At 46.1% G+C, this 25,277-nt stretch overlaps 1 protein-coding gene across 3 annotated transcripts; it reads right to left on the bottom strand.

The window, feature by feature from the left end:
- Window positions 1-11,573: 11,573 nt before the first annotated feature.
- Window positions 11,574-24,051, bottom strand: ZCCHC10 (zinc finger CCHC-type containing 10). Of its 3 annotated transcripts, XM_040996965.1 has the most exons (4): window positions 23,981-24,051; window positions 16,437-16,598; window positions 12,757-12,798; window positions 11,574-12,156 (listed from the first exon to the last, which is right to left on the bottom strand). In XM_040996965.1, the coding sequence occupies exons 1-4, from the start codon at window positions 24,019-24,021 to the stop codon at window positions 11,895-11,897; spliced, it is 507 nt and encodes a 168-aa protein (XP_040852899.1). In that variant the 5' UTR covers window positions 24,022-24,051; the 3' UTR covers window positions 11,574-11,894. The 3 variants fall into 3 exon arrangements, with proteins under 3 accessions (XP_040852899.1, XP_040852900.1, XP_040852898.1); XM_040996966.1 differs by lacking the exon at window positions 12,757-12,798; XM_040996964.1 differs by lacking the exon at window positions 23,981-24,051 and having other exon boundaries at window positions 16,437-16,648.
- Between the last annotated feature and the right edge of the window lie 1,226 nt (window positions 24,052-25,277).

Genomic DNA, 25,277 nt, shown 5'->3' with positions numbered 1-25,277 from the left:
CCAGAGATAACTATTTCTACAAAACTTGTACATCCACTGTTCAGTCCTTCTTTCCATCACTAAAAATATCTTAGGCATTCTCCTACTTTAGTAAGTAAAGAATTACATTAGCAGTTTTTTTAAGCTTTCTTTTAATTTTTTTTATTTTTGGTGATTTTTTTATTAGCAAAATTTTTAAAAGCCTCTTTTTTCCTAGGGTCCTGTAAAATATTCCATTGAGTGCTAAAGGTAGCTACTTTAGCTTTTTGCCAAGCCATTACTCTTGGACGCTAAGCTGGAATGAATAAACCCCATGCATTGGGCAATTGTGCTTACATAATAATTCTTTAGACTAGAATCTTTAGATCTAAAGATATTCTTTCCTTTGGCAGATAATTCCAAGTTACATTTAAGTCGTGCCAGCTTCATTTGCTCTCTTTAAAATTATGCTTAAGGAATGAAGATGGAGAAATAGGGTAAGGACATGTTGATTCACTCCCCAAGTGAGCGCAACGGCTGATGCTATGCTGATCCGAAGCCAGGATCCAGGAACTTCTTCCGGGTATCCCACATGGGTGCAGGGTCCCAAAGCTTTGGGCTGTCTTCGACTGCTTTCCCAGGCCACAAGCAGGGAGCTGGATGGGAAGTGGAGCTGCTGGGATTAGAACCAGCACCCATATGGGATCCTGGTGTTCAAGGCAAGGACTTTATCGGCTAGGCCCCAAATTTATCTTGTAATCTAGTTTCCACAAGCCTTTTCCTATGTATTATGTAAAAATACAAACTTTAAGGACACTTCTAATGACTTGGGGGCCACCTCAGATCATCTAGAATGTAAGGTATATTCATTTTTTATTTTAAGGTAGATTAATTCTGTCACCTTAATTCAATTCTGCTATTCCATATAAAATAACATATTGACATGTTTCAGAGAATAATATGTGAACATAGCTGGGGGAAGCTTTTAAACAAGAATCTTTTTTTTTTTTTAAAGATTTATTTACTTATTTATATTGGAAAGGCAGATTGACAAAGAGAAGGAGAGACAGAAAGACCTTCCAGCTACTGGTTCACTTCCCAAGTGGCCGCAAGGGCCAGAGCTGAGCCGATATGAAGCCAGGAGCTAGGAACTTCTTCCAGGTCTCCCAAGCAAGTGCAGGGACCCAAGGCTTTGGGTCATTCTCTGCTGCTTTCTCAGGACACAAGCAAGGAGCTGGCAAGAAGTGGAGCAGCCAGGATATGAACTGGCACTCATTTTGGATCCCCATGTATGCAAGCCAAGGACTTTAGCCATTAGGCTACCGTGCCGGGCTCACAGGAATCATTTATTTAAGAGCTGGAAATGGACATTCAGAGAGAATTCCTACCTGCTGCCTCACTCCTCAGATGCCCACTCTGAGCCTTGACCCCAGCCTCCTGTTGTTACAGACCCTGAGTGAGGGTGGCGGAGGCAGCCACACACATGGAAGTCCTGTTTTCAGTCTGAATCCCAGCATCCCCCTTAGCCTAATTTTGGGAATTACAAGGATTGTGGCTGAGTAAATCAACAGAAGGGCATTCCCTCCATCTCTCTGCTTCTCAAATAAAAATAAAAATAATAATAAATGAGCAAAGCGACATCAAATAACCTGTTAATGCTAATTTGTAATGAAAGTTTATCTTCTACAAACTTCTCAAATTACTTTTGCATGTTTTATTTTCACGTTAAGCCAGTTAAAAATATGTGCTCATCTTCTCTGTGTTCTCTGAGCATGGGCTGTGGAGAAGAAAGTCGGCCTGTTTCAACGTATCGGGGGATTTTCCCAAGCTGTTTCTGCTATTAGTTATAACACCACCGCTAGTCACAGAACAGACCTGCTATGACTTGAACATTTTTACATTTCTGGAGATCTGCTGTATGGGCTAGAATACTGGCTGCCTCAGGAAATACATTTCACTAAATGCTCTGGGTGCAGCTTGAGGGATGCTGTGGGGAGTGTTCTAGCCGCGGGTAGCATGTCCAGTTGGTTGATTGTTGTGCATATGTATGATAGTCTAGCTGATTTTTTTGTTCATGTGTTCTTTTAGTGACTGTGTATAGCATTGACATCTCTGACTATAACTGTGCATTTGTCCATTTACAAGTTTGTTTTTATCAGTTTGCTTCATATATACAAGTTCTAATTTTAAGAATGTAAATGTTGGGCCCGACACAATGGCTTAGCAGCTAAATCCTCACCTTGCACATGCTAGGATCCCATATGGGTGCCAGTTGGTATGTTGGCTGCTCCGTTTCTCATGAAGCTCTCTGCTTGTGGCCTGGGAAAGCAGTTGAGGACGGCCCAAAGCCATGGGACCCTGCACCTGCGTGGGAGACCTAGAAGAGACTCCTGGCCAGGAAGCTTCAGATAGACTCGGTTCCAGCAGTTGTAGCCACTTGCAGAGTGAACTATTGGATGGAAGATCTTTCTGTCTCCTCTCTGTAAATCTCCCTTCTGAATAAAAATAAATCTTACCTAAAAAAAGTATAAATGTTTTTGATTCCTGATGAGTTGATTGTGTTTTCATACAAAATGATCTTTTCTATTCACTGTTAAATTCTTTTGATTTTAAAAACATTGCTTGCTTGCTAGCTTCCCATATCAGAATTGTACTTAATGCTGCAGCTGCTCTGCTTCGGATCCAGCTCCATGTTAGCATGTCTGGGAAAGCAAGTACTTGGGCCCCTGCCCCCTTTGGGCACCGCCAGAAAGTATCCAGTTCTAGGCATCTGAAAGCCTGTCCATCCCCAGCTGCTGAAGTAGGAACTGTTGTGGGCTGGGGTCGAGGGGCATTGAGGGAGTGAGTCTTATTGCATGCTCATTCCTCCACACAGAAAGACGGTGCAAGAAGGCAAGATTTATTCCGAGGAAAATGATGCAAACTCAAGAATCAAAGAGTGCACAAGTAGCATAGAACACAAAAATGCCCCCCAGAAAAGAAAACTGCTTACCAAATTGGGAGGGAAAAAAAGCAGTGAAAAGACCCCCAAGAAGGGAAAAAGTGCCCTCAGCAAGGTTGCACATTCCCTACCTCCGGAAGAGGTGATGTGCTGGGTGGAACCCTGTTGCAATTTTAGAGGAGGGCAGGGTTTGAGTAGCACTGGAGCGCACCCATGTCTATGCCCTTTAAAAGAAACAATGTGTCATGGCCTCAGGAACATGATAAGACTCTCGGTGCCTCACAGTGACTACCACAATGACGTAAAGGTCAGCAGCAGGACACGTGCAACAGCCATGTTGGGTATTTCCAACTAGCACTGGCTCCAGCTCACAACAGTATGGAGCCTGGGGTTTTCCCTACGGGGGAAGGAAGTAGAGCCTGCTGCTGCGTGGGAGGTGGGCATGCTAAATGCACAGGGACACACTTACGGCGTGGGCGGAGCAAGGCTCCCATCACAGCTGAGAGTCAGGAACTAAACTCATGCCAGGGCAGGAACCTAAATATATATTTCTGCTTTTATTTTATTTTATTTTTGGTGTTCTTAAGAGTTGACAAGAATGTCGGTCCATGAGGACGCTTGGATAGGGTGGGGAGTGTCAAGGTATGGCGGAAGACGTGTGGGGCAAATACTTCCAATTTTTCCTTTTTTCTTGTATGGGGAGGGGAGGAAGGGACAGGGAGGAGGATGCTTCCAGCTGCCAAACTACATCCATACCTGGGGAAGGGGGATGTCCGCTTGATGTCATCTTGGAAACGCTGGTCTGGAGAAGAATGTTCTTGTATTGCCTGAGTGGTTTTGAGAGTTCCAAAATGCTGTTGGTTTTGCTGCTCCTTTTGAGAAAATCCTTCCAATGTCTGTTTGCTGATAGAGTCCACCCTAGAGCATCAACTCACCCAATACTTGTCCAACCTGTTCTATCCTCCAACTTCTTCCATGGCATTCTATGTACTCTGTAGGCCCAAATGAGCTGGCTGTCGTGTCCCCCATGTGCACCCAGGCATGCTGTCCTATTACACAGGCATCAGCAATTGAAGAGACCCAGTCCAAACACATGCATTACAAGGTCTGACCACAACCCCTAGTCCTGTCTGTGCTGATCCCAATCAGACTCATATATACACCTTACCTCAGCTCGCCCCACCCCATGAATCAGTTCACAGTTATGCCGACAGGTGCTGCTGTCTTGTCCAGTCTGGCCCACCCTTAACCCTGGCTCTCATGCCCACTAGCAGGAGCTGCATCCCAGCAGAGGAAAGCCTGCAGTTTCCCAACTAAGCCAGGTCCCAGTCCCAGGTCTTGCACTTTGTAGAGTACTACGATTTAGTTTGACATGACTCACACCCTGTCTCAGGCACATGCTAGCAGACACTGCGGCAAAACCCAGTCAGTCAGCACTTATCTTGGCCTTTGCATGCGCCAACAGATGCAGTGGCCTGCCGTAGCCCAGCTCTCCCCCAAACCCAGCTCACATGCAGGCTGACGCTTGTTGTAGCCTGGCCCAACTCAGTGTGTCCCCAGTCTAATGTCTCCAGTCCCACTCACCAGCAGGAGAGTGGTCCAGCAGGGTAGCTCTTGCAGCACCCCCACCAGATTTGCTCCCAGCCTGTGTGTGCTGATGGGAACTCAACTATTTGAACCATGGCCATGAAGACTCAGGGTCTTCATCAGTAGGACACATTAGGTCTGCATCAGCAGGAGCTGGAATCAGGAGCTGGGACTGGGAATTGAACCCAGGAACTCCAATATGGAATGCAGGTGTCACTCTGAGAGTTTTATTCTTAAGATTTATTGATTTGAAAGACAGAGGTACGGAGTAACATACAGAGTCTGAGAAAAGTCTTCCATCTGCAGGTTAACTCCCCTGATAGCTAGGGCAGAGAGGGACCCAAGCCAGGAACCCCTAGCTTTGTTTGGATCACCTAATGGGTGGCAGATGCCAGCCCATGCTGGCATGATTAAATTTACATCTACCACCCTAACTTTCCTAATTTGTCCCATCCTTTTAAAAGATGTCACTATGGAATACCAAACACATTTTTACATCCCCAATTGTTATCTCCAAATTTTCAAAAAGTTTGGTATTCCATAGTGTTAATAGCTACTTTGACATTTTTCTTCTTATTTGTGATGGTCGTAGTTATTACTGTTGCAACTATACTAAAAGTCATGTTTTTGTTTCAATATTCACTTTGTCACCCAAACAACAGACTTCAAAACTTTCCCAGGTACCATGCTTTCACCATGATGACCAATCACTAAATCGGGCATCTCTGCCTTCTCAATGCTTCTCACGTCATCATGTCATTTCTACTCTCATTGTCTCAAATTTTGTTTCTCTTAAGGAAAATTGCAGTACTGCTGCTTATTTTCTTATCACTTTTTTTAAAAAAAATATTTTTATAAAGATTTATTTCTTTTCATTGGAAAGACAAATTTACAGAGAGAGGGAGAGACAGAGAAAGATGTTCCATTTGTTGGTTCATGACCTAAATGGCAACAGCAACCAAAGCTGAGCTGATCTGAAGCCAGGAGCCAGGAACTACCTTGAGGTCTCCCACATGGGTCTCGCAAGTCTTTGGGCCATCACTTACTGCATTCCTGGTCCTAAGTATGGAGGTGGACCAGCTAGGATGCAAACAGGAGCCTATCAGGGATGCTGGTGCAGCAGGACAGAGGGTTACACTGCTGCACCATGACACTGGCCAAAAAAAGATTTCTGTTGTTTATTTGAAAGAATGGGAGATCTCTTCCACCCGCTAGTTCACTCCTCAAATGTCCCCAACAGCCATGGCTGGGCCATAGCAAAGCCAGGAGCCAGGAGATCCAATCTGGTCTCTCATGGGAGATAGCGGCCAAGCACTAGATCATCACCCACTGCTTTCCCAATAGAACTAGCAGGAAACTCAATTGGAAACAGGTCAGTAAGACTCAAACCAGTGCTCTAAAATGGGATGCTGTTATCATGAGTTGTGGCTTAGCATGCTATACCCAAACAGCCACTACTTACAAAGTTTTTCAATATGTCTGAGTGTAAGGTTCTCCTGATGTCTGTCAGATAAAACACAAAATCCTCAGCCTGAAATCGCACATCCTGAACAATACAGCAGCTGTAGCTGGCAGCCTCAGCTGCTGCCCATCTCGCACCCCAACAGGCTTTGGACACATTCAGCAACTCCTCCTCGGTAGAACAAATACATCTCCCTGGAGGACTTACCCAAACTCTTCCAGGAATTCTCTAGCAACAGTTGGTAGTGCTGAAGACATACCCATTACTGTTTATTAATAGCCTGCAAATCCTCAAGGGAGCAGCAGGTGCTTAGTAACAGCAGTAAACTTGGCCTGAATGAGTAAGTGAATGAGTATTTTCTCCCTGGGCTAGCTAACTGGTGATACTGTGCCAAGTATCTGGTTGTTCCGCCTGGCCTTGAGGGCGGCTTCACTTAGTGCAGAAATCACCTCGTGACCTGACGAGAGGGGACCATCGTATGAAGCACCAAGTATGGAAAACATGGTTTGCATGTTTGTGTCCGAAATATCTGTAAGAATCTGTGCTGGAGAGCTGATGAGATGTGTTATGTGTCTTGCACATGGCACTTCAGATTATGGCAGGCAACCTGTACAGTTTCTTATTCAGTTGAGTAGTAGAGGATACAAGAGCTCTTTCTGTGCCCTGGCTGGTGGGATCAGCGCACGTCATCAGCAACGCGAGCTCCTCTGTATCCGCTTTCAGCCACACTGGCTTGACTCCTGTCGCCTCTGCCCCACGTTGGGCTTTGGCTTTAAATCCCTTTGGCCATTAAATCAGCATCCTTGGAAGCTCCACAGATCGCTACTATTTTCTTTGAAAGATTTTTAAAAATTTTTATTGGAAAGGCAGATTTATAGAGAGACATAGAGAAGGATCTTCCTCTACTGATTTACTCCCCAAGTAGCTGCAAAGGCCAGAGCTGCTGAGCTGATCCGAAGCCAGAACCAGGAGCCCCCTCTAGGTCTCCTACATGGGTGCAGGCTCCCAAGGCTTTGGACTGTCCTCAACTGCTTTCCCAGGCCACAAGCAGGGAACTGCTGAATGGGAAGTGGAGCAGCTCATATGGGATTCTGGCAAAACTTTAACTACTAGGTTACTGCGCTGGGCCCAAAGTGAATGATAACTTTTAAGGAAAGACTTTGGCTTGGGCCCAGCAGCCTCCACCTACACCACTGCCATCTCATATTGGCAGCAGTTCATGTCCTGGCTGCTCCACTTCTGATCCAGCTCCAGGCCTGGGAAAACCAATAGAAGGTGACCCAAATGTCTGGGCTCCTGTCACGCATTTGGTAGACCTGGATGAAGTTCCTGTCTCCTGACTTCTTCCTGGCCCAGCCCTGGCCATAATGGTCATCAGGGAAGTAACCCAGCAAATGGAAGATGTGTCTCTGTCTTGCTCTCTTTCTTTGTAATAATAAATCAATCTTAAACAAACACACACACGCACACACACAAATAGACTTTGGTTTTCACCATTGTGAAAGATAGCACTACTCCTGAGGCGGAATCCCATGTAAGGCAAACAAAGCAATGAAAGGGGACAAATGTTGAAGGTGGCAGCGTTGTATTTCCTTCAGTGTACGACATGGGCTATGTTTTGAATGTCAGTCTCTTGCAAATCTTCTGTTGAAATTAATTACCATTTTCCTAAGATTTGAGAGGTGAGTAGGCCCTGGCCATGTGGGTAGGATGAACGCTGTCGGGACAGGCTGCGTTTGGCCCGATGCCTCCCCTGGTCCTTCCGCCTTCCTCCGGGTAGTGAGTACCCAGACCCTCGCCAGATGCCCGTGCTGTGAGCCACCTGGCCTCCAAAGCAAGAGCCAATTAATTTCTGTCCATTTTCAGTTATCCACTCACAGCAGCACAAAAGCAGCCAAGGCAACAGGGCTACACACTTGCTTTACCCCAGAATATTCTCATTCAGAGTGTGTAAAACAACACCCTAGTAAAGACAGGATCCAGATCTTGGATTCCAAATACCATTCTTCCGTAAAAGGAGCTAGGCTGGGCCCCTTGAGCAAAGGGCTCTGGAGCCCAGGTATCTTGTGATTCCAGAAAGTAAGAAATACCTAAAAAAAAAAAAAAAAAAAAAGAAAGAAAGAAAGAAAAGAAAACATCAGGCCTTGTGGAAAAACACAGCAGCCAGGGTGAAGGTCTGCTAAGACACGAAACAATGTGCGCAGCAACGTGAGTAATGGGATCAGAGCTTTACCTTCAGACAAAGCAAACACGTGAGTCAACACTCCACGCGATTAACTGCAGAAGTGACAGCTTTTGCTAACAGCAGAACTGCAATTAACATACACAGAAGAAAACAGAACACCAGCACCGAGAAAATATCACACTATTAACCATACCCAGGAGGTCCTGATCCATGGAGGAGTTTGAGGAGAAATGACTTTTATACATCCACAAAGCAGATCCTCCAAGACGCCTACTAACGGAAAAGGAAAGGTGGTGATTTACAGTGGTCAAATTTCGACAGAAACTACCCCGACCAAGTGACCAAGGTCAACAACAGCAGTAGTCATTAAGATGTATTGACCTTAAACGTCATGATACAAAGGAGCGAGGACAATTCCATTTCTGTGATAAGCTCTCAGAAGCATAACCTCCGTTCAACAAGGACAAAATGCTAGACAAACTCAAACTGAGGCACACCAAGCAAAAACAACTGATGGATATTTTTCAAAAGGGACAAGGGCATGAAAGTCCTGGTGACACTGAGGGGCTGCCAAGGTTTAAGGAAACGTGGGATGAGGGAACTAAAGGCAGTATTAGCTTGACAACTGAGGAAATACAAGTAGGGCATTTGCTCTAATTATGGTGTTTTTCTTGGTTCTGGCCGCTGTGCTATGTAAAACTTTCATTAGGAGAAGCTAACTGAATCACATTAAGAAGCTATTATATTTCTGCAAATTTTTGGGTATCTACACAGTTCAAAACAAGAAATGGAGCATATTTTCCATGTGCAGTATCAACTTAGGGCTAGTGTCATATTTTGATTCTAGCACAAAATCACTGCACTGCACAATCTACCAATGAAATGCTTATGGAATAAAATTCTATTATCCATTTGTCTTTTGATATGGCTATGACTGAGAAATCATATACGTAATAATATGTCAGGGACTCAACTTCCAGCATCCCCCTTTTATTTTTTCTTAATTTGAGAGAAACAGAGAAGAAAGCTCTCAGCTGCTGGGGTGGATGGGCTACAGCAGCTGGGGCTAGGACCAGGAGCCAGGAACACAGTGTGTCTCCCACGCAGACAGCAGGATCCCAGTTGCCAAGCCATCGCTGCGGCCTCCCTAAGATGCAGTGGCAGGAAGCTGGAGCCAATTGGTACACCCAAGTTTGAGTACTCAAGTAGAGGTTTGAGCTACTATACCATGAGGCTACATATTCACTCGAATTGTGATATACTTTTTAAAAGTAAGATATATGAAAAGAATTGAGTTCTTGAAGCCTTATACTTTTTCATGTATATATATATTTTTAAAGAGTTATTTTTATTTTTTTTTATTGGAAAGGCGGATATACAGAGAGGAGAGACAGAGAGGAAGATCTTCCGTCCGATGATTCACTCCCCAAGTGAGCACAACGGCCTATGCTATGCCGATCTGAAGCCAGGAGCCTCTTCCGGGTCCCCCACACGGGTGCAGGGTCCCAAAGCTTTGGGCCGTCCTCAACTGCTTTCCCAGGCCACAGGCAGGGAGCTGGAAGGGAAGAGGGGCTGCGGGATAGAACCGGCGCCCATATGGGATCCCGGGCGTGCTAGGCGAGGACCTTAACCACTGCGCCACCACTGCGCTGGGCCCTTTCATGTATATTTTTAAAAGATTTAATTATTTTTAATTTTTATTGAAAGTCAGATATATAGAGAAGAGATAGAGAGGAATATCTTCTGTCCGATGGTTCACTCCCCAAGTGGCTGCAACCAATCCGAAGCCAGGAGCCTGGAGCCTCTTCTGGGTCTCTTCTGGGTGGTTGCAGGATCCCAAAGCTTTGGGGCATCCTCTACTGCCTTCCTAGGGCACAAGCAGGGAGCTAGATGGGAAGCAGGTCTCCCAGGTTCAGAACTGGTGCCCATATGGGATCCCAGTGCATGCAGGGTAAGGATTTTAGCTTCTAGGCTACTACAGTAGACCCTCCAAAGTACATTTTTAACAGTTGTCATAGCAAACGTTTGAAATCAGAATTTATAGGCCTGGTGCAATAGCCTAAGGGCTAAATCCTCACCTTGCATCTGCCAGGATCCCATATGGGCACTGGTTCATGTCCCAGCTGCTCTGCTTCCCACCCAGCTCCCTGCTTGTGGCCCAGGAAAGCAGTCAAGGACGGCCCAGATCCTTGGGACCCTGCACCCACGCAGAAGACCTGGAGGAAGTTCCTGGTTCTTGGCTTGGGACTGGCCGGTGAAGCCACTGGGGAGCGAACCAGCAGATGAAAGATCTTCCTGTCCCTCCTTTCTATAGATCTACCCTCCCAATTTAAAAAAAAAAATCTTAAAAACAAAAACAGAATTAACTTGAAGTCCAAGTTCTGAGCCCGGCGCGGTGGCGCAAGTGGTTAAAGTCCTCACCTTGCGCCCATATGGTTACCGGTTCTAATCCCAGCAGCCCTGCTTCCCATCCAGCTCCCTGCTTGTGGCCTGGGAAAGCAGCTGACTACAGCCCAAAGCCTTGGGACCCTGCAGCCAAAGTGGGAGACCAGGAAGAGGATCTGGGCTCCTAGTTTTGGATGGACACAGCACCAGCTGTTGCGGTCACTTAGGGAGTAAATCATTGGACGGAAGATCTTCCACTCTATCTCTCCTCATCTCTGTATATCTGACTTTGTAATTAAAAATAAATCTTTTTTAAAAAGATTGGAAAGTTAGATATACAGAGAGGAAGATCTTCCATCTGATGACCCATTCCCCTAGTGACCACAACAGCCGGAGCTGAGCCAATCCAAAGCCAGAAGCCAGGAGCTTCTTTGGGGTCTCCCACGCGGGTGCAGAGTCCCAAGGCTTTGAACCATCCTCTACTGCTTTCCCAGGTCACAAGCAGGGAGCTGGATGGGAAGCAGGGCTGCCAGGATTATAACCAGTGCCCATATTTATCCCGGACCGTACAAGACAAGGACTTTAACAACTAGGCTATGACACAGGCTCCCTGCCCCCCAACTGCTTTGAGGGGAGCCTTAAACACATGTGCGCTCACATGGGACTTGTCCTGGAGTTAAGCCTTGACCTGGCTGCTTTATTTTCCAAGGCACTCATATTTTTAAAAAGGCATCAATATCATGCCCCTAAATCGTTTCAGATTTTTTATCCCTTTTTAGTTCTTCCATAATGATTTTCCTTGGCCAAGGTAATTTTATGAACTTAAGGAATGAGAACAAATAGTAAAACCCAACTTCAAATTCAACAACATCCAAAGAGCCTAAATAGAGTAACAAGCTTCTTCAACTTATCATTTATGATGAAAAGCCAGAAGAACTTTTTGAACATAAACATAAAAATAGATTAAATTTATTAAGAGTAGGAAAAGTTTTAAACTTGTTGGAACAATGAAATTGAGACTTACATAACACACAGCCTAAAGAATTAGAAATTCATGATATTCTGGTATATTCTCCTGACAACACGTCAATATATACATGAACATATAACAAATAGCATTTATTTCACAGGGAGGAAAAAAATAAATCTCATCATAAAAGCAGACTTACTGAATTTCAGCTTTGATATTCTAAAGGTACAAAAAACAACAAGATTCACCCTTAACATAAAAAAAAGAAGTCTTTATATATATATGATCCGTTAGGAACACTCTTTAGGCTCTTGTAAAACATTTAGGAACTTGTGAACGCTGCATCCTGACTGCTCAGCGGCCTGGCCCCGCCCTGCGGACGCAGCCCTGTCCCCAGCGCCTCAGCCTACTTCTTCTTCCTCTTCTTTGGAGGCTCGTCCTCGGAGCTGCTCTCCGTGCTGCTGCTGCTGCTGCTGGAAGAGCTGGAGGAGGAGGAGGACGACGACGAGGAGGAGCTCGTGGAGGAGCCTGAGGAGGAGGAGCTGGAGGAGCTCTCGTCACTGTCGCTGGCCTCGGAGGAGGACGAGGTAGACGTGTCGCTGTCGGAGGAGGAATCGCTGGCTGAGCTGTCGCTGCTGTCGCTACTGGAGCTGGTTACACTCTTAGCCCTGTCAGACAGCAAACAGAGTCATGCAAAGCTGACGTTCAACAGAACGCTTAAAAGTCGTCTCAGATGATGCTGGACTTCTGGACAGGCACGCCATCGCCAGGCAGGATGCTCTGGGGGTACCCGCTGCTGTAATCCACACACCTCCCCTTAGAGGGTTTCGTACTGCTTCAGGAATTTAACTTTCCAAATGCAGTTTAAAAAGCATATCTACTAGTTCATGTCCAGAGAGGATGGTGTTGAAGTTGTGGTGTAACAACAGGGCCTATTTTACACCTCAAGCTCCAAGTGCTTCCCTTTTGTATTTTTTAATTTTAACTTCTTTGGAACAGCAGTTCCTTAATACTTGATAACACAGACAAGAGATTATTGCTATTTCTAGGTATAAGGATTCTGGAAGGTTAGAGGAAAAGGAGAAATGGAGTCGAGAAATTCCAGAGGTAGAAAGAGAACATACCAGGAAACAGGAGGTTACTTAATTACGAATTGCACACAGTGACTGCAGATCTAAATCTTACAGTTAACTATTTTGTAATTACGGTTTCCATTCCTCTATCTGTTACATATTATATCTGCAAAACACCCCTGGGGCCACACATACCTTTTTTTCTTGGTCTTCCTTTCTACATTGGCTTCTCCGATGCTGATAACATGAGAGGGAAAAAGCTCCTGTTAGTGGAGTGATCCACACGGCTCCGCCGGCCCTTCTGCTGCCGCCCACGTGGTCCCGCAGGGAGCACTCCCGTGCCCTCGTCACACGTACTCACACACAGTCATTCTTGCTGCAAGCAAGTGCAGTTTCCTTTGGAAAGCTGCATTTGCAATCTATTTAACCAGCAATAAAGCCAGACAGCTTCATTACTGGTACCTTAAAGTCAGGTAAGCTAGTGGCTAAGATGACTTCTTAAATTGGAACTTAGGTTGACAGGACAAAATCAGTTATTTGCTGATCAAATAATACAGCACAGCAGCAGAAAATTCCAATTCTTAAAATCATATTAAAAATGGCCATTTTGAAGAATCAAGATGGAGGAATAGGGTAAGGACACGTTTAAACAGTTGGAGAAAGATTAGCTACTATGAAGTAGAGGGCACATTCCAGGAAATAGGAGAGGACAGAACAACAGCAGTGGGGTACCCGGAGAATGACAGACACGGGAAAGCAGCGGAAACAACGTGTGGTGTTGCAGTGACTGACACCCAACGGCATTCAGCAAATGGCGATTTGAACTCCACCGGCAACCAGGTGGGAAGGGATGTTTATTTTTCTTCCTGTTGTTGATTTTATATTGTGGCTTTTCATTTAAGGGGATGTATAGTAACTGTGTAATGGAGATTATCATATCCAGATGTGAGGATACAATGCAGTATGCATCTCTACTTCTAGACAAAGATAAACTCTCACTGAAACAGTTTGCTATATCTTGATAATAGGATACTGGACTGTCTGCCATTGTCCAAGCCCGCCATGATGGGCATATGCCTGTTTCTGAAGAACCATACTTTAGTAATAATATAGGGGAACTCAGTGAGGGGGGAGGGACTTGGGGAGGGTATAAGGGAAATTATATATAATGATATTAATAAAAAGAAGCAAAATTAAAATAAAATGGCCATTTCATGTTTGTGAAAAGCCAACTTTTTAAGTTCAAATCACAATCTCTTTTTCTTTATATTCACTTAATGTTCTGTTTTATTGTTTAAACACCAGAAACTTAATCCTGAAAGGCTGTGTTGCCTCACCTTATTTATAAAGAACAAAATTTGATGAATTTTAATGAAATGTCCAAATGCTTGCGGCTGTATTTCTGCCAAGCAATACGCATACGAGACTAAGTTTTCAAATTATAGATTTTACTGCTATTGATGCACCGCTGTCCCGTGCACTCATCATCTATATAGTCTGGACTTCTTTTTATTTCTTACATAAATCTATTAATTTCCCAAGTCTTCAAACAAAATTTTATTTCACACAATACAAATACTAAGTTGTCATATTTCCAAGCAAAATAACAGCCAGAAGTATATTTATTAAATTACATTAGAAGAACTCATGCTTGCAAGAGATGGGCACATACCCACAGTTGTATCAATGAAAAATCAGCACTCATTATTTATGAAGCAAAACCTAGGGCCTGGTGTGATAGGTTAGTGGTTAAATCTTTGCCTTCTATCTTCCAGGATCTCATATGGACACCAGTTCTAACCCTGGCTGCTTCGCTTCACATCCAGCTCCCTGCCTGCGGCCTGGAAAAGCAGCAAAGGACAGCCCAAAGCCTTGGGACCCTGCACCAGCGGGGGAAGTCTAGGAAGAAGCTCCTGGCTTCAGACTGGCTCAGCTGCAGCTGTTGCGGCTACTTAGGGAGTGAACCAGGAGATGGAGAATTTTTTTTCTCTATCTCTCTTTCTAAAAAAAGAAGCTAAATCTAATATCAATGCAATTCTATATACTTTTAAGAGTAAAATAGTTCTGAGATACAAACAGAAAAACAAAAGTAAATGTTGGAATGAAAGCTTTTATAAATCAAATCTTACTCTTTATCATAGTGGCATTCAAATTTTTTTGCTTATACTTGTAAAAGATAACTTTGGAAAATTCCCATTTTAAAAAATCTTGTAAGTTTTAGTACTTACAGGGAGTATTTTACATGTATATTGATGTTTTAAAAACAAATAGTTGGGGCTGGTGCTGTGGCTACTCCATTTCTGATCCAGCTCCCTGCTAACGGCCTGGGGAAAGCAGCAGAGGATGGCCCCAGCTGCTCGGGGCCCTGCCGGGAGGAAGGCCCTGCTTGCAGGCAGACCCCCACTGCACCATCTGGGCAGAGAACTAGCAAGTGGAAGACCTCTCAGACTCGCCCTCTCCCTCTCTGCAGTTCTGACTTGCAAATGAATCGGTTTTTTAAAAATGTTTATTTATTTTCATTACAAAGTCACATATACAGAGAGGAGAGACAGAGAGGAAGATCTTCTGTCCAATGATTCACTCCTCAAGTGACCGCAACAGCAGGTGCAGCACCAGTCCAAAGCCAGGAGCCAGGAACTTCTCTATATCTCCCACAAGGGTGCAGGGTCTCAAGGCTTTGGGCCGTCCTTGACTGCTTTCCCAGGCCACAAGCAGGGAGCTGGATGGGAAGTGGAGCCGCCGGGGTTAGAACCGGCACCCATATGGGAACCGGTAAGTTCAAGGCGAGGACTTTAGCCACTAGGCCACGCAGCCAGGCCCAAAATAAATAAATCTTGGGAAAAAAAATCACTTGTGAATTTCAAATTTTTTCGCACCAAAAACAAACAAACAATAAACCACAAAATCAAAAATGTATCCTTCAGTTCCATTTAAAAGAGACTGACTGGTTGTAGAGGCCAAGAGAAAAAGAAGTAGGCGCTACTACTGGTTCACTCTCCAATAGCCCGCCATGCCAGCGACAGTTCAGGCCAGAAATACCGTGCAAGTGTCTTATGGACTTGGCAGGAAACTGACAAACTTGAGCCATTCTCATTGCCTCTTAGGATCTGTATTAGCAGAAAGCTGGAGTCAGGAGCCAGAACTAGGACTCACACCCTGGCACTTCTAAAGCAGGACATAAGAATATTAACTGCTGGCTGGCACAATGGCTCAATTGGCTAATGCTTCACCCTCAAGCACTGGGATCCCTATGGACACTGGTTCATGTCCTGGCTGCCCTACTTCCTGTTCCAGCTTGTGGCCTGGAAAAGCAGCAGAGAATGGCCCAAAGCCTTGGGATCCTGCACCCACATGGCAGACCTGGAAGAAGTTCCTGGCTCCTGGTTTCATATCAATTCAGCTCTGACCATTGCCAGAACAAGCACATAGAAGACCTTTTCCGCTCTGTCTCTCTTCCTCTTGGTAAATTTGATTTTCCAACAAAAAGAAAATCTTAAAATAAAAAAAAATTCTAACTGCTAGGCTAAACCCTGGCTCCCTCCCCCACCCCCCATCTTTTGGACTTCTCCAAGTAGACATTCTTTGTGTCTTATTTGTATACTTAGTGTATCTGCTCCTAAAACTCAGTTTGTCATAGCCGGCTGTGATTTCACTGCAGCTGAAGCAGTTAGGCGAAGGTTGAGGTCATGGAATCTGGAGACAGCCTCTTCGGGTGAGTGCGACTTTTCCATTCCTTTACTAGCTGTCTGGCAGGGAGCAAGTTAGTACATCTCCCCAGTGCTTCAGTGTGTGAATATGTAAAACAAAGATAATAATAGTACCTACCTTAGCAGGAGGGACGGGAGGCTTAAAATAAGCTAGTATTTCCAACCTACCTTTGTTGTAGCAATAATCTGTTTTCCTTTTCTTTTAAAGCTTTCTTCAGTTCTGCTGTTCTTGAAGGCCTGTGTAGGTATTTTCTTTTTCCTGTGCATTCGTATGTCCAATGTCCGAATTCCAAGCATTTTTGACATCTGACATGTTGCTTATTTGCTTCACTACAGAGCAAAACACAGAATACACACCTTAGAATTCTGCCTTGCAACATTTCCTGCCCTGAAAAGCAGAGACATCACCAAGTGTAAACTGATGCTTGTTTTATTCCAAGTTACCTTTATATTGTTTCTGTGACATTTAAGACCAAGCAGTATAGTTAGTAGTTAAATGTGTGGATCTTGGAGTTCAGACAGAACTGAATCCCAGCTTTGGCTCCTGAGTCCATCACAGGAATGACGGCCTTGGGAATGTGGGCTGACTTCCTCGTTGAGAAGTAGAAAAGAATGACAAAGCATTAGCAGTCGGCTTGATGAATCAAGGACTTACCAAGGAAGTAGAGACCAACCAAGCCGAGACAGGGAAGACATAAACCTGGCGCTAACGCAAAGCTGGTGCCAGGGGCAAGCACCATATGCCAACAGCTAGGGGGACTGATTTATTTCCAGAGTTAAATCTTTGAAGGGATAAACTTAACAATAACCTGAACCTTCTATGGCCCACAGCCCAGCTTCCAGTCATCTAAAAGACTGAGGAAAAAAATCTCCATTCCCGAACTAGATTAAGATATAACAATGGGAGAAATACAGGTCACAAAGAATTGTTCTGACAGAAATAAAGCTGTCATTCCCCACTGATGAAGCATTGGGCACATGGTAAGTCCAAAAGAATCAACAGATAAAACATTCTGAAATAAATAGAATTAATGATAAGCAACCTTGATAAACTAGCCTAGCAAGATTTTAGGTGAGCAGCCAGACAACTTTTTCTTGTAGTAAAGAACCAGGTACTAAGTTACAGGCTAGCTTACACAATGAACGAGACAGATTTCCATAAATGTTTTCACAAAAACTAAAGTATAACTTAACATAACAGAGGTCTACTAATAAGAAGAATGAAATTTGTTTTTTGATAACGCTCATCCAACTGTGCTTCTAATTAGTATTTTGTTATGGGTTGAGTGGGACTCGTCCCCCCTCCTCCCACCGACAGGACACAAGATGCTTAGACTCTGCTGTGGGAATGTAAATGGTGGATGGATATAAGGTAGGGACCTGATGTAGCTGTGCCACCTGAGAGGTGGGTGGGTGGGTGGGTGGCTATTCTCTGGACCCCTTGGGTGTGTCCACAGAGGGTGGCTTTCACACAGGGGTTGCTCCTTTGAGTTCAGGTTCGGCCTAGCTCTTTGCTTCCTGGCTCGCCACGTCATGGTTCACCCACACCTGCCATGAAGATTCCATGGGGCTGCCTGTCCCAGACCACAACCTCCAAATGGTAAGCTGAAAGGAATCTTCCTTCCCAACAAGTTCCTCTAAGATGTTTTAGTGGAAGCGAGAAAAATTAGACTAACACATCCGTGATCAGACCGTTCCTATGTGTGTATATAAGTAAGGTTAGTTGGCAAGGGAAAAAAGCAGGTAACAAGCAAGATTCAGACATGGTTTCCAGAACCTTGTATTGGGTCTCTACATAAAATCAGCTAAGTCTGCACAGAACAAAAACAGTTAAAAATGAAATACTTAACATGTGATACTTACAACATCCTGATATTTACGGTTAACTATGAGATACAATATCTAGAAATGAAGATATGCAAGATTTACATGCAAAAAGCCAACTACAACACTAGAAGCCCCAATACTGTAGAAGTACCAGCTCTCCCCAAATTGGTGCAGATTCAAAGTAGTGTCGCTCAAAACCTCAACATTTTTTTCAGCCTGAGAATCTTAATAAGCTTATTCTAAAAAGTGTATTGTTCTAAAATGCAAAAGGTCAAGAAGTCAAGATATTCCAAAGAACAGCAAGGAATCTTTGCGTTAAGACACTGATGTCATAAAAAATGTAAATAAGTGAGAGTGAGCATACATGAAGGAGCTAACAGAAATTCCAGAAACATATAGACAATATAGGAACATTCAATGATTTAATTTATGACAAATGGGGCACTAAAGAACAATGGGTGATGCAAAGATGACAAATAGGGCAGACAGCTGGCCATGCATACAGAAAATATAAAACTTTACTCTTCACTTTATTATTTTTTTTAAAATTCATTTATTTTTATTGCAAAGTCAGATATACAGAGAGGAGAAGAGACAGAGAAGATCTTCCATCCGATAATTCACTCCCCAAGTGAGCGCAATGGCCAGAGCTGTGCCGATCTGAAGCCAGGAGCCTCTTCTGGGTCTCCCACACGAGTGTAAGATCCCAAGGCTTTGGGCTGTCCTCCACTGCTTTCCCGGGCCACAAGCAGGGAGCTGGATGGGAAGTGGAGCTGCCAGGATTAGAACCGGTGCCCATATGCAGACCTGGCCAGACAAGAAAGTTTTACAAGACAATCTAAGAAAAAACACACGGAGCAGGAATTGCTGTAGCAGCGATGTGGCATGGCACACTCACTTTCAATATCCAATAAGCTGGATTGGGTCTCAGCTTCTCTGCCTCTGACTTAGCCTCATACTGAAGAGTACCTTAGCAACCAGGAGATGATGGCTCAGGTACTTAGGTCCTTGCCAACTCTTGCTGGTGGAGCAGACTGTGTCTCAGGCTCGCAGCTTTGGCCTGGTCCAGCCTTGGTTGCTGCAGGCATTTGGCAAATGGACCAACTGGTAGAAGATGTCTCTTGGCCTTTCAAGTAAAAATGGAAATAAATCTTAAAATTTTTCTTTTAAAACATCACAAATTTGAGTTAGGGTTTCGTGGCATAGCCCACTAATCCTCCGCCTGGAGAGCCAGTACCCCTCTCTGTGCTAAGCTGCTCCGTTTGTGAGCCAGCTCTCTGCTTCGGCCTGGAAAGGCAGCAGAGAATGGCCTGGGTCATTGTGATCCTGCAAACACCAGGGAGATACAGAAACAGCTCCTGCCACCGAGTTCTGACCAATTCAGCTCCTGCCACTGCAGTCATTAGAAGAGTAAACCAGCAAATGAAAGACCTCTCTATCTCTCCTTCTCTTTCTGTAAAAGTATGCCTTTCAGGGCCCAGTGCCGTGGCCTAGCCGCTAAAGTCCTCACCTTGAATGTGCCGGGATCTCATTTGGGCACCGATTCTAATCCTGGCTGCTCCACTTCCCTTCCAGCTCCCTGCTTGTGGCCTGGGAAAGCAGTCGAGGACGGCCCAAAGCTTTGGGACCCTGCACCTGCATGGGAGACCTGGAAGAGCTCCTGGCTCCTGGCTTCTGATTGGCGCAGCATCGGCCGTTGTGGTCACTGGGGGAGTGAATCAGTGGATGGAAGATCTTCCTCTCTGTCTTAAATCTTAAAAAAAATATGCCTTTCAAATAAAAATAAGTCAAAAAATTTTAAATCTATGCATGGTTATATGTAAAATATATGTATGTACTGCTTTCCTTTTATGTAGCTAGTTAAAATTCTAAGTCCCACCCATGCAGAAAAGTTTCGAGTACACCTCAAAGAACTATTTTTCCTGTTATTTACACATTGTCTCACCGACCAGGACCTTTTGGTGAATATTTTCTGCAAACCAGGAAACATGGTATTAAAACTACATTGGGGCCCTGCACAGTAGCCTGGTGGCTAATGTCCCCGCTTTGCACGCTCCAGGAACCCATAGGGGCTCCAGTTCTAATCCCGGCAGCCCCATTTCCCATCCAGCTCCCTGCTTGTGGCCCGGGAAAGCCGTCAAGGACGGCCCAAACCCTTGGGACCCTGCAGCCACGTTGGTGATCAGGAAAAAGCTCCTGGCTCCTGGCTTCGGATTGGCGCAGTTCTGGCCATTGCGGTCACTTAGGGGATCAGTGGACGGATCAGCGGATCTTCTTCTCTCTCTCTCCTCTCTGTATATCTGACTTTCCAATAAAAATAAATAAATGTTTAATAACAAAATTACATCGGGCCCAGTGCGGTGGCCTAGTGGCTAAAGCAGTCGTTTTGTATGTATCAGGATCCCATATGGACGCCGGCTTGTATCCTGGTTGCTGCACTTCCCATCTAGCTCCCTGCTTGATACCTGAGAAAGCTGTCAAGGATGACCCAAAGCCTTGGGATTCTGTACCGGCTTGGGAGACCTGGAGGAAGTTCCTGGCTTCTGGCTACGGATTGGCTCAGCTCTGTCCATTGCAGCCACTTGGGGAGTGAACCAGCAGATGCAAGACCTTTCTGTCTCTTCTCTGTCTAAATCTGACTTTCCAATAAAAAAAAATTTTTTTAATTAATATTGACACATTCCTCCTACTCTGACTTCATTTAAATGTCATCAAATGTCCCAATAATGTTTTATACAGCAAAATTCAATTTAGCACCAATAAATAAACACGTCTTTATTTAAAATGTCTCTGGCCAGCATTTTGCCATGTGGAGCTAAGCCAACGCCTGCGGTGCCGGCCTCCGACACAGGCAGGAGCTGGAGCTCCAGGTACTGATGTCTGGGAAAGCAGCGGAAGGCAGCCCGAGCGGGAGGAACTTCCTGGCTCCTGCAGCAGCCTCAGCCACTGCAGCCATCTGGGGAGTGAACCACTAGCGGGACGCTCCCTCTCCCTCCAATTTGACTTTCATAAATAGGACACATATTCATAGATAACCATTTTTTCCCACAAGCTTCCTGAAAGTCCCTATTGAAGAGATCGAGTCCGAATCCGCCGTGTCTGAGCCCAGGTTGGGCTGCAGTGTGACCTGGGGGCCGCGCCAGCAACCTGCAGAGAGGCCCGGAGACCAGAGCTGAGGCCTGCTGCCCACGGCCTGGTGAGGGCGCCAAGCCTTCGGACCACTCAGCCCTGCTCACACCCCGATGGCCACTCCGAGGGACAGCCCTAAGTCAGAGCGAGCTGGCGCTTACTGGTACAAGCCACCATATGCTGAGGTTGTTATTACACAACAAGTGATAGCTAATTCAATACTTTAAAGCACGTCGCTATCTAGCTCACTGCTTGGCTCAGGAGGAGGTCCATAAGAGGAATCTGTGTTCTGCGGATAAGACCCATTCCCGGAGCACTCCCTGGCGCAATGACCAAGCCCAGGCTTGTGTCCTGTGTTCTCTGTCCTCGCCCCAGTCAGGTGCATCTCTCCACGGAAACCTGGTGCTCTTCAGAGCCAAGGTCAGCATGCGCGTGTGCTGTCATCACAGCACGGCTGCTCCCGCGTGCACTGGGAGTGCAGAGCCAGGAACACACACCACTCCGCCAAGTGCAAACACTTTACACCCACGGTAAATGTAAACCCTCAAGCCACACGGATGCCTTCAACTCCAACCCAACCAGTTCTCCATACTTCCTCTTCACCAAGCAGCCTGGCTTGGTGAACGCATCGACTTCTTTGGGGAATCCCTCTTATGCAACCACGTGTTCCTGCTTGCCAAGGCGGCCTCTTCCCCATTCCGATGCCCTCCTGCCTTCCCTTAACCCAGTCCTCTGCCCTGCACGGCTGTCTATCCCACTTCCAAACCCCGGCCTTCCCATTGCCCGGTAGCTCCTGGACCTGCTGCACGACCTGCCTGGGTGGATCGTAAGGCTCTGGGCCATTCCCCACTGCTTTCTCAGGCCACAAGCAGGGAGCTGGATGGGAAGTGGAACAGCCAGGATTAGAACTGGCACCCAAATGGGATCCTGGTGAATATAAGGTTAGGACTAGTCTACCACACCGGGCCCCTCTCCAAATGTCTACGAATGAGTACAAAAGCTGAAGTATGTAAAAGAGCACAATTTACAGGCCCAGCACAATGGTCCAGTGGCTAGACCTTCGCCTTGCATACACTGGGATCCCAAATGGGTGTCAGTTGGTGTCCCAGCTTGTGGCCTGGGAAAGCAGTAGAGGATCTCCCATGGTCTTCAAACTGCACCTATGTGAGAGACCTGGAAGAATCTCCCGGCTCCGGACTTCAGATCGGCTCAGCTCCAGTCGTGGCGGCCACGTGGGAATTACAGGATGGGAAAGATCATTCTCTATTTCTTTCCTTCTCTCTGTAAATCTGTCTTTGCAAAAAATAATAATAAATCTTTTTTAAAAAAATAAGTCTAAAATAAATGGAGGAATATATAAATAACTAGTCTCATTTGTCAGGAAACTAAACAATGTAAAGATGTCGTGGGCCCGGCAAGGTGGCCTAGTGGCTCAAGTCCTCGCCTTGAGCACACCAGGATCCCATATGGGCACTGGTTCTAATCCTGGCAGCTTCACTTCCCATCCAGCTCCCTGCTTGTGGCCTGGGAAGCAGTCATGATGGCCCAAAGCCTTGGGACCCTGCACCCGTGTGGGATATCCGGAAGAAGTTCCTGGATCCTGGCTTCGGATCAGCATAGCATCGGCCGTTGCGCTCACTTGGGGAGTGAATCATCGGACGAAGATCTTCCTCTCTGTCTCTCCTCCTCTCTGTATATCTGACTTTCCAATAAATAAATAAATCTTAAAAAAAAAAATAAGCCAACAAACCTATGCTAACAAACTTTGAGCTACACCTTACAGGCAACACTGTGAAGTGCCAAGAACGAGAAAGTGGCAAATGGGATCCCTTATTTGCCTGTGCATGTTGGTAGGGGAGGGGGGAAGTTTTACAAGCAAGGAGCTTTAGACGACCCCTGCATGGTCTGCACACAGAAAACCTCTTGTGCCCACTGTCTTTCTTGTTAAGCATAATGGCTATCTATTAGTTCTTGAAAACTATTTTTTTCCCCCAGCCTCCAAGTGGCTGCTTTCTCACCTGGGCAATCCCTGTTCCAATGCCACCATCACTTCTTCAGAGATGCCTTCCTTTCCTCCATCACCGGCTACGCTCTTAACACCAGCTCCAAGTCCTTCACTCGATGAGGTCTCCCACTACTAGAACATTTAAGGTGCCAAAAGCAGGGCGCTCTCTCTTCAACAACCTATTTTCTTGCTACCCCAACTCTGGCACTCAGCCGAAGGACTAAGTGTTACTCATCGGGAGAATGGCAGCAATTGAGGGGACTGCTGCTGGTTAGGCATGGGCGCCGCGGGCTGGCCGCTCCTGAGGAAGGAGATGGCAAGGGGGCAGCAGCTGAAGAGGGCTGGCTGGAGCTGAAGTGGACGCGGGCGGGGGCCCAGAGCTCGGACCTGGACTGCCCTGACCAACTTGCTCCGGGAGCAGGACGGTGGAAGCCACGGAGTCCAACCCCCGCGCGTTCCCTGCTAGGTAGCCAGACGCCACGGCTGTCAGCCTGGCCCCTTCTGTCCCTCCGGGAGCACCTCGCACGATCGTCTCGCGCGGCATTACCAGGTCGCTTGGTCACCAAACTTAAAACACTCGGGCCGAGCCCCCGTGGCAGCAGGCAGTGTCTGTGAGCAACGGCCATCCGCCGTGGGTCCCTAAAAAGGGGTCCGACCCCCAGCCGCGCACCCCTGCGCCCGCTCACCCGCCGGCTGACGTGCATCTCCCCGCCCCCAGCCTCCACGGGAGCCCGAATGGACCCTCACTTACGCTTGTCTCCGGGCTATGAGGCGATGCATGGGAGTCGCCATCTTTGCGCGACCGAGGCCTGCCGCGCTGGCTTTTGGGAAACTCCTTGGGGGGGCGGGGACATGGAGCTGGGGCAGTCGTGGCGGTGGGCGGGGCCTGGCGGCCGTGTCAGGCGGCATCTTGGAGAGAAAGAGGTTGGTGTGTTAGGGTGGGGACGCCAGGGTGCTTCGGCTGGTAGGGCCTCAAGGGGTTTCCAAGGACGAAGAACGAGGGAGAACATTCTCCAACAAGGGAAACTGACTAGGCCTTTTCCTGTGGCGCCACCATTCCATATGCGCTTTGGAATCCCGGTTGCTCCACTTCCCATCCAGTTCCGTGCTTAATACCTGGGAAGGCAGTAGAGAATGGCCCAAACCCTTGGAACCCTGCACCAGTGTGGGAGACCTGGAAGAAACTCCTGGCTTCTCACTTCAACCTGGCCCCGCCTGAGTCGTTGTGACCATCTGAGGAGTGAACCACCGGATGGAACATCTCTGTCTCACTTCTCTGCAAATTTTGACTGTAAAACTTAAAATAACTCCTACATACACCCTATATATGTAAATCAATATAATAATATTTAATTTAAATTTTATTTTACTTTTTTAACATTTTATTATTATCATTATCATTTTATGATACAATTCCATAGGCTCCTGGCATTTCCCTTATCCCCTCCCCAATTCCCTCCCCCTAATTTAAATTTTATTTTATAAATTAAGGGTAGATGAAGAAATAAATAGAGAGAGCTGGATGGGGAGCGGGACCGCCGGAATTAGAACTGGTGCTCATAGGAGATCCTGGGGCATGCAAGGTGAGAACTTCAGCCGCTAGGCTATCAAGCCAGGCCCTTGATAATCCTTTAAATATCCTATACACTGGAATGGATGCCTGGTGAACTGTAGGTGCCTTTTTGGATACCTGCAGCCCACATAGAAGTTACTGGATTCAAGTCCTACCTAGTTCCACTTTAGATTTCAGCTCGCTGCCTGCTCCTGCCCCGGGAGGCAGCAGATGGTGATGGCTCTTATGTGGATGCCTCCCGGCTGCATGGCAGATGGAATTCTAGGCTCCTGACTATGGCCTCACCGGAACTCTGGCTACGTGAGCATTAGGGGAGTGGATCACTGAGTGCTTGCACTACCCTCTCTCTTTTTCTGGACTTCCAAATAAAAAATCAGTAGGAATTTGACAGTACTGATGTGATGGCTCTACTGGCTAACTCTGCCTGCAAGTGAATCCCATACTGCCACTGGTTCATGTCTCAGATGCTCCGCTT

Source organism: Ochotona curzoniae, unplaced genomic scaffold (genome assembly GCF_017591425.1).
Source record: "Ochotona curzoniae isolate NIBS_2020 unplaced genomic scaffold, NIBS_Ocur_1.0 patch380, whole genome shotgun sequence".
NCBI lineage: Eukaryota > Metazoa > Chordata > Mammalia > Lagomorpha > Ochotonidae > Ochotona > Ochotona curzoniae.
The sequence above is the reverse complement of the archived record's forward strand: the minus strand, read 5'-3'. Positions and strand labels throughout refer to the sequence as shown.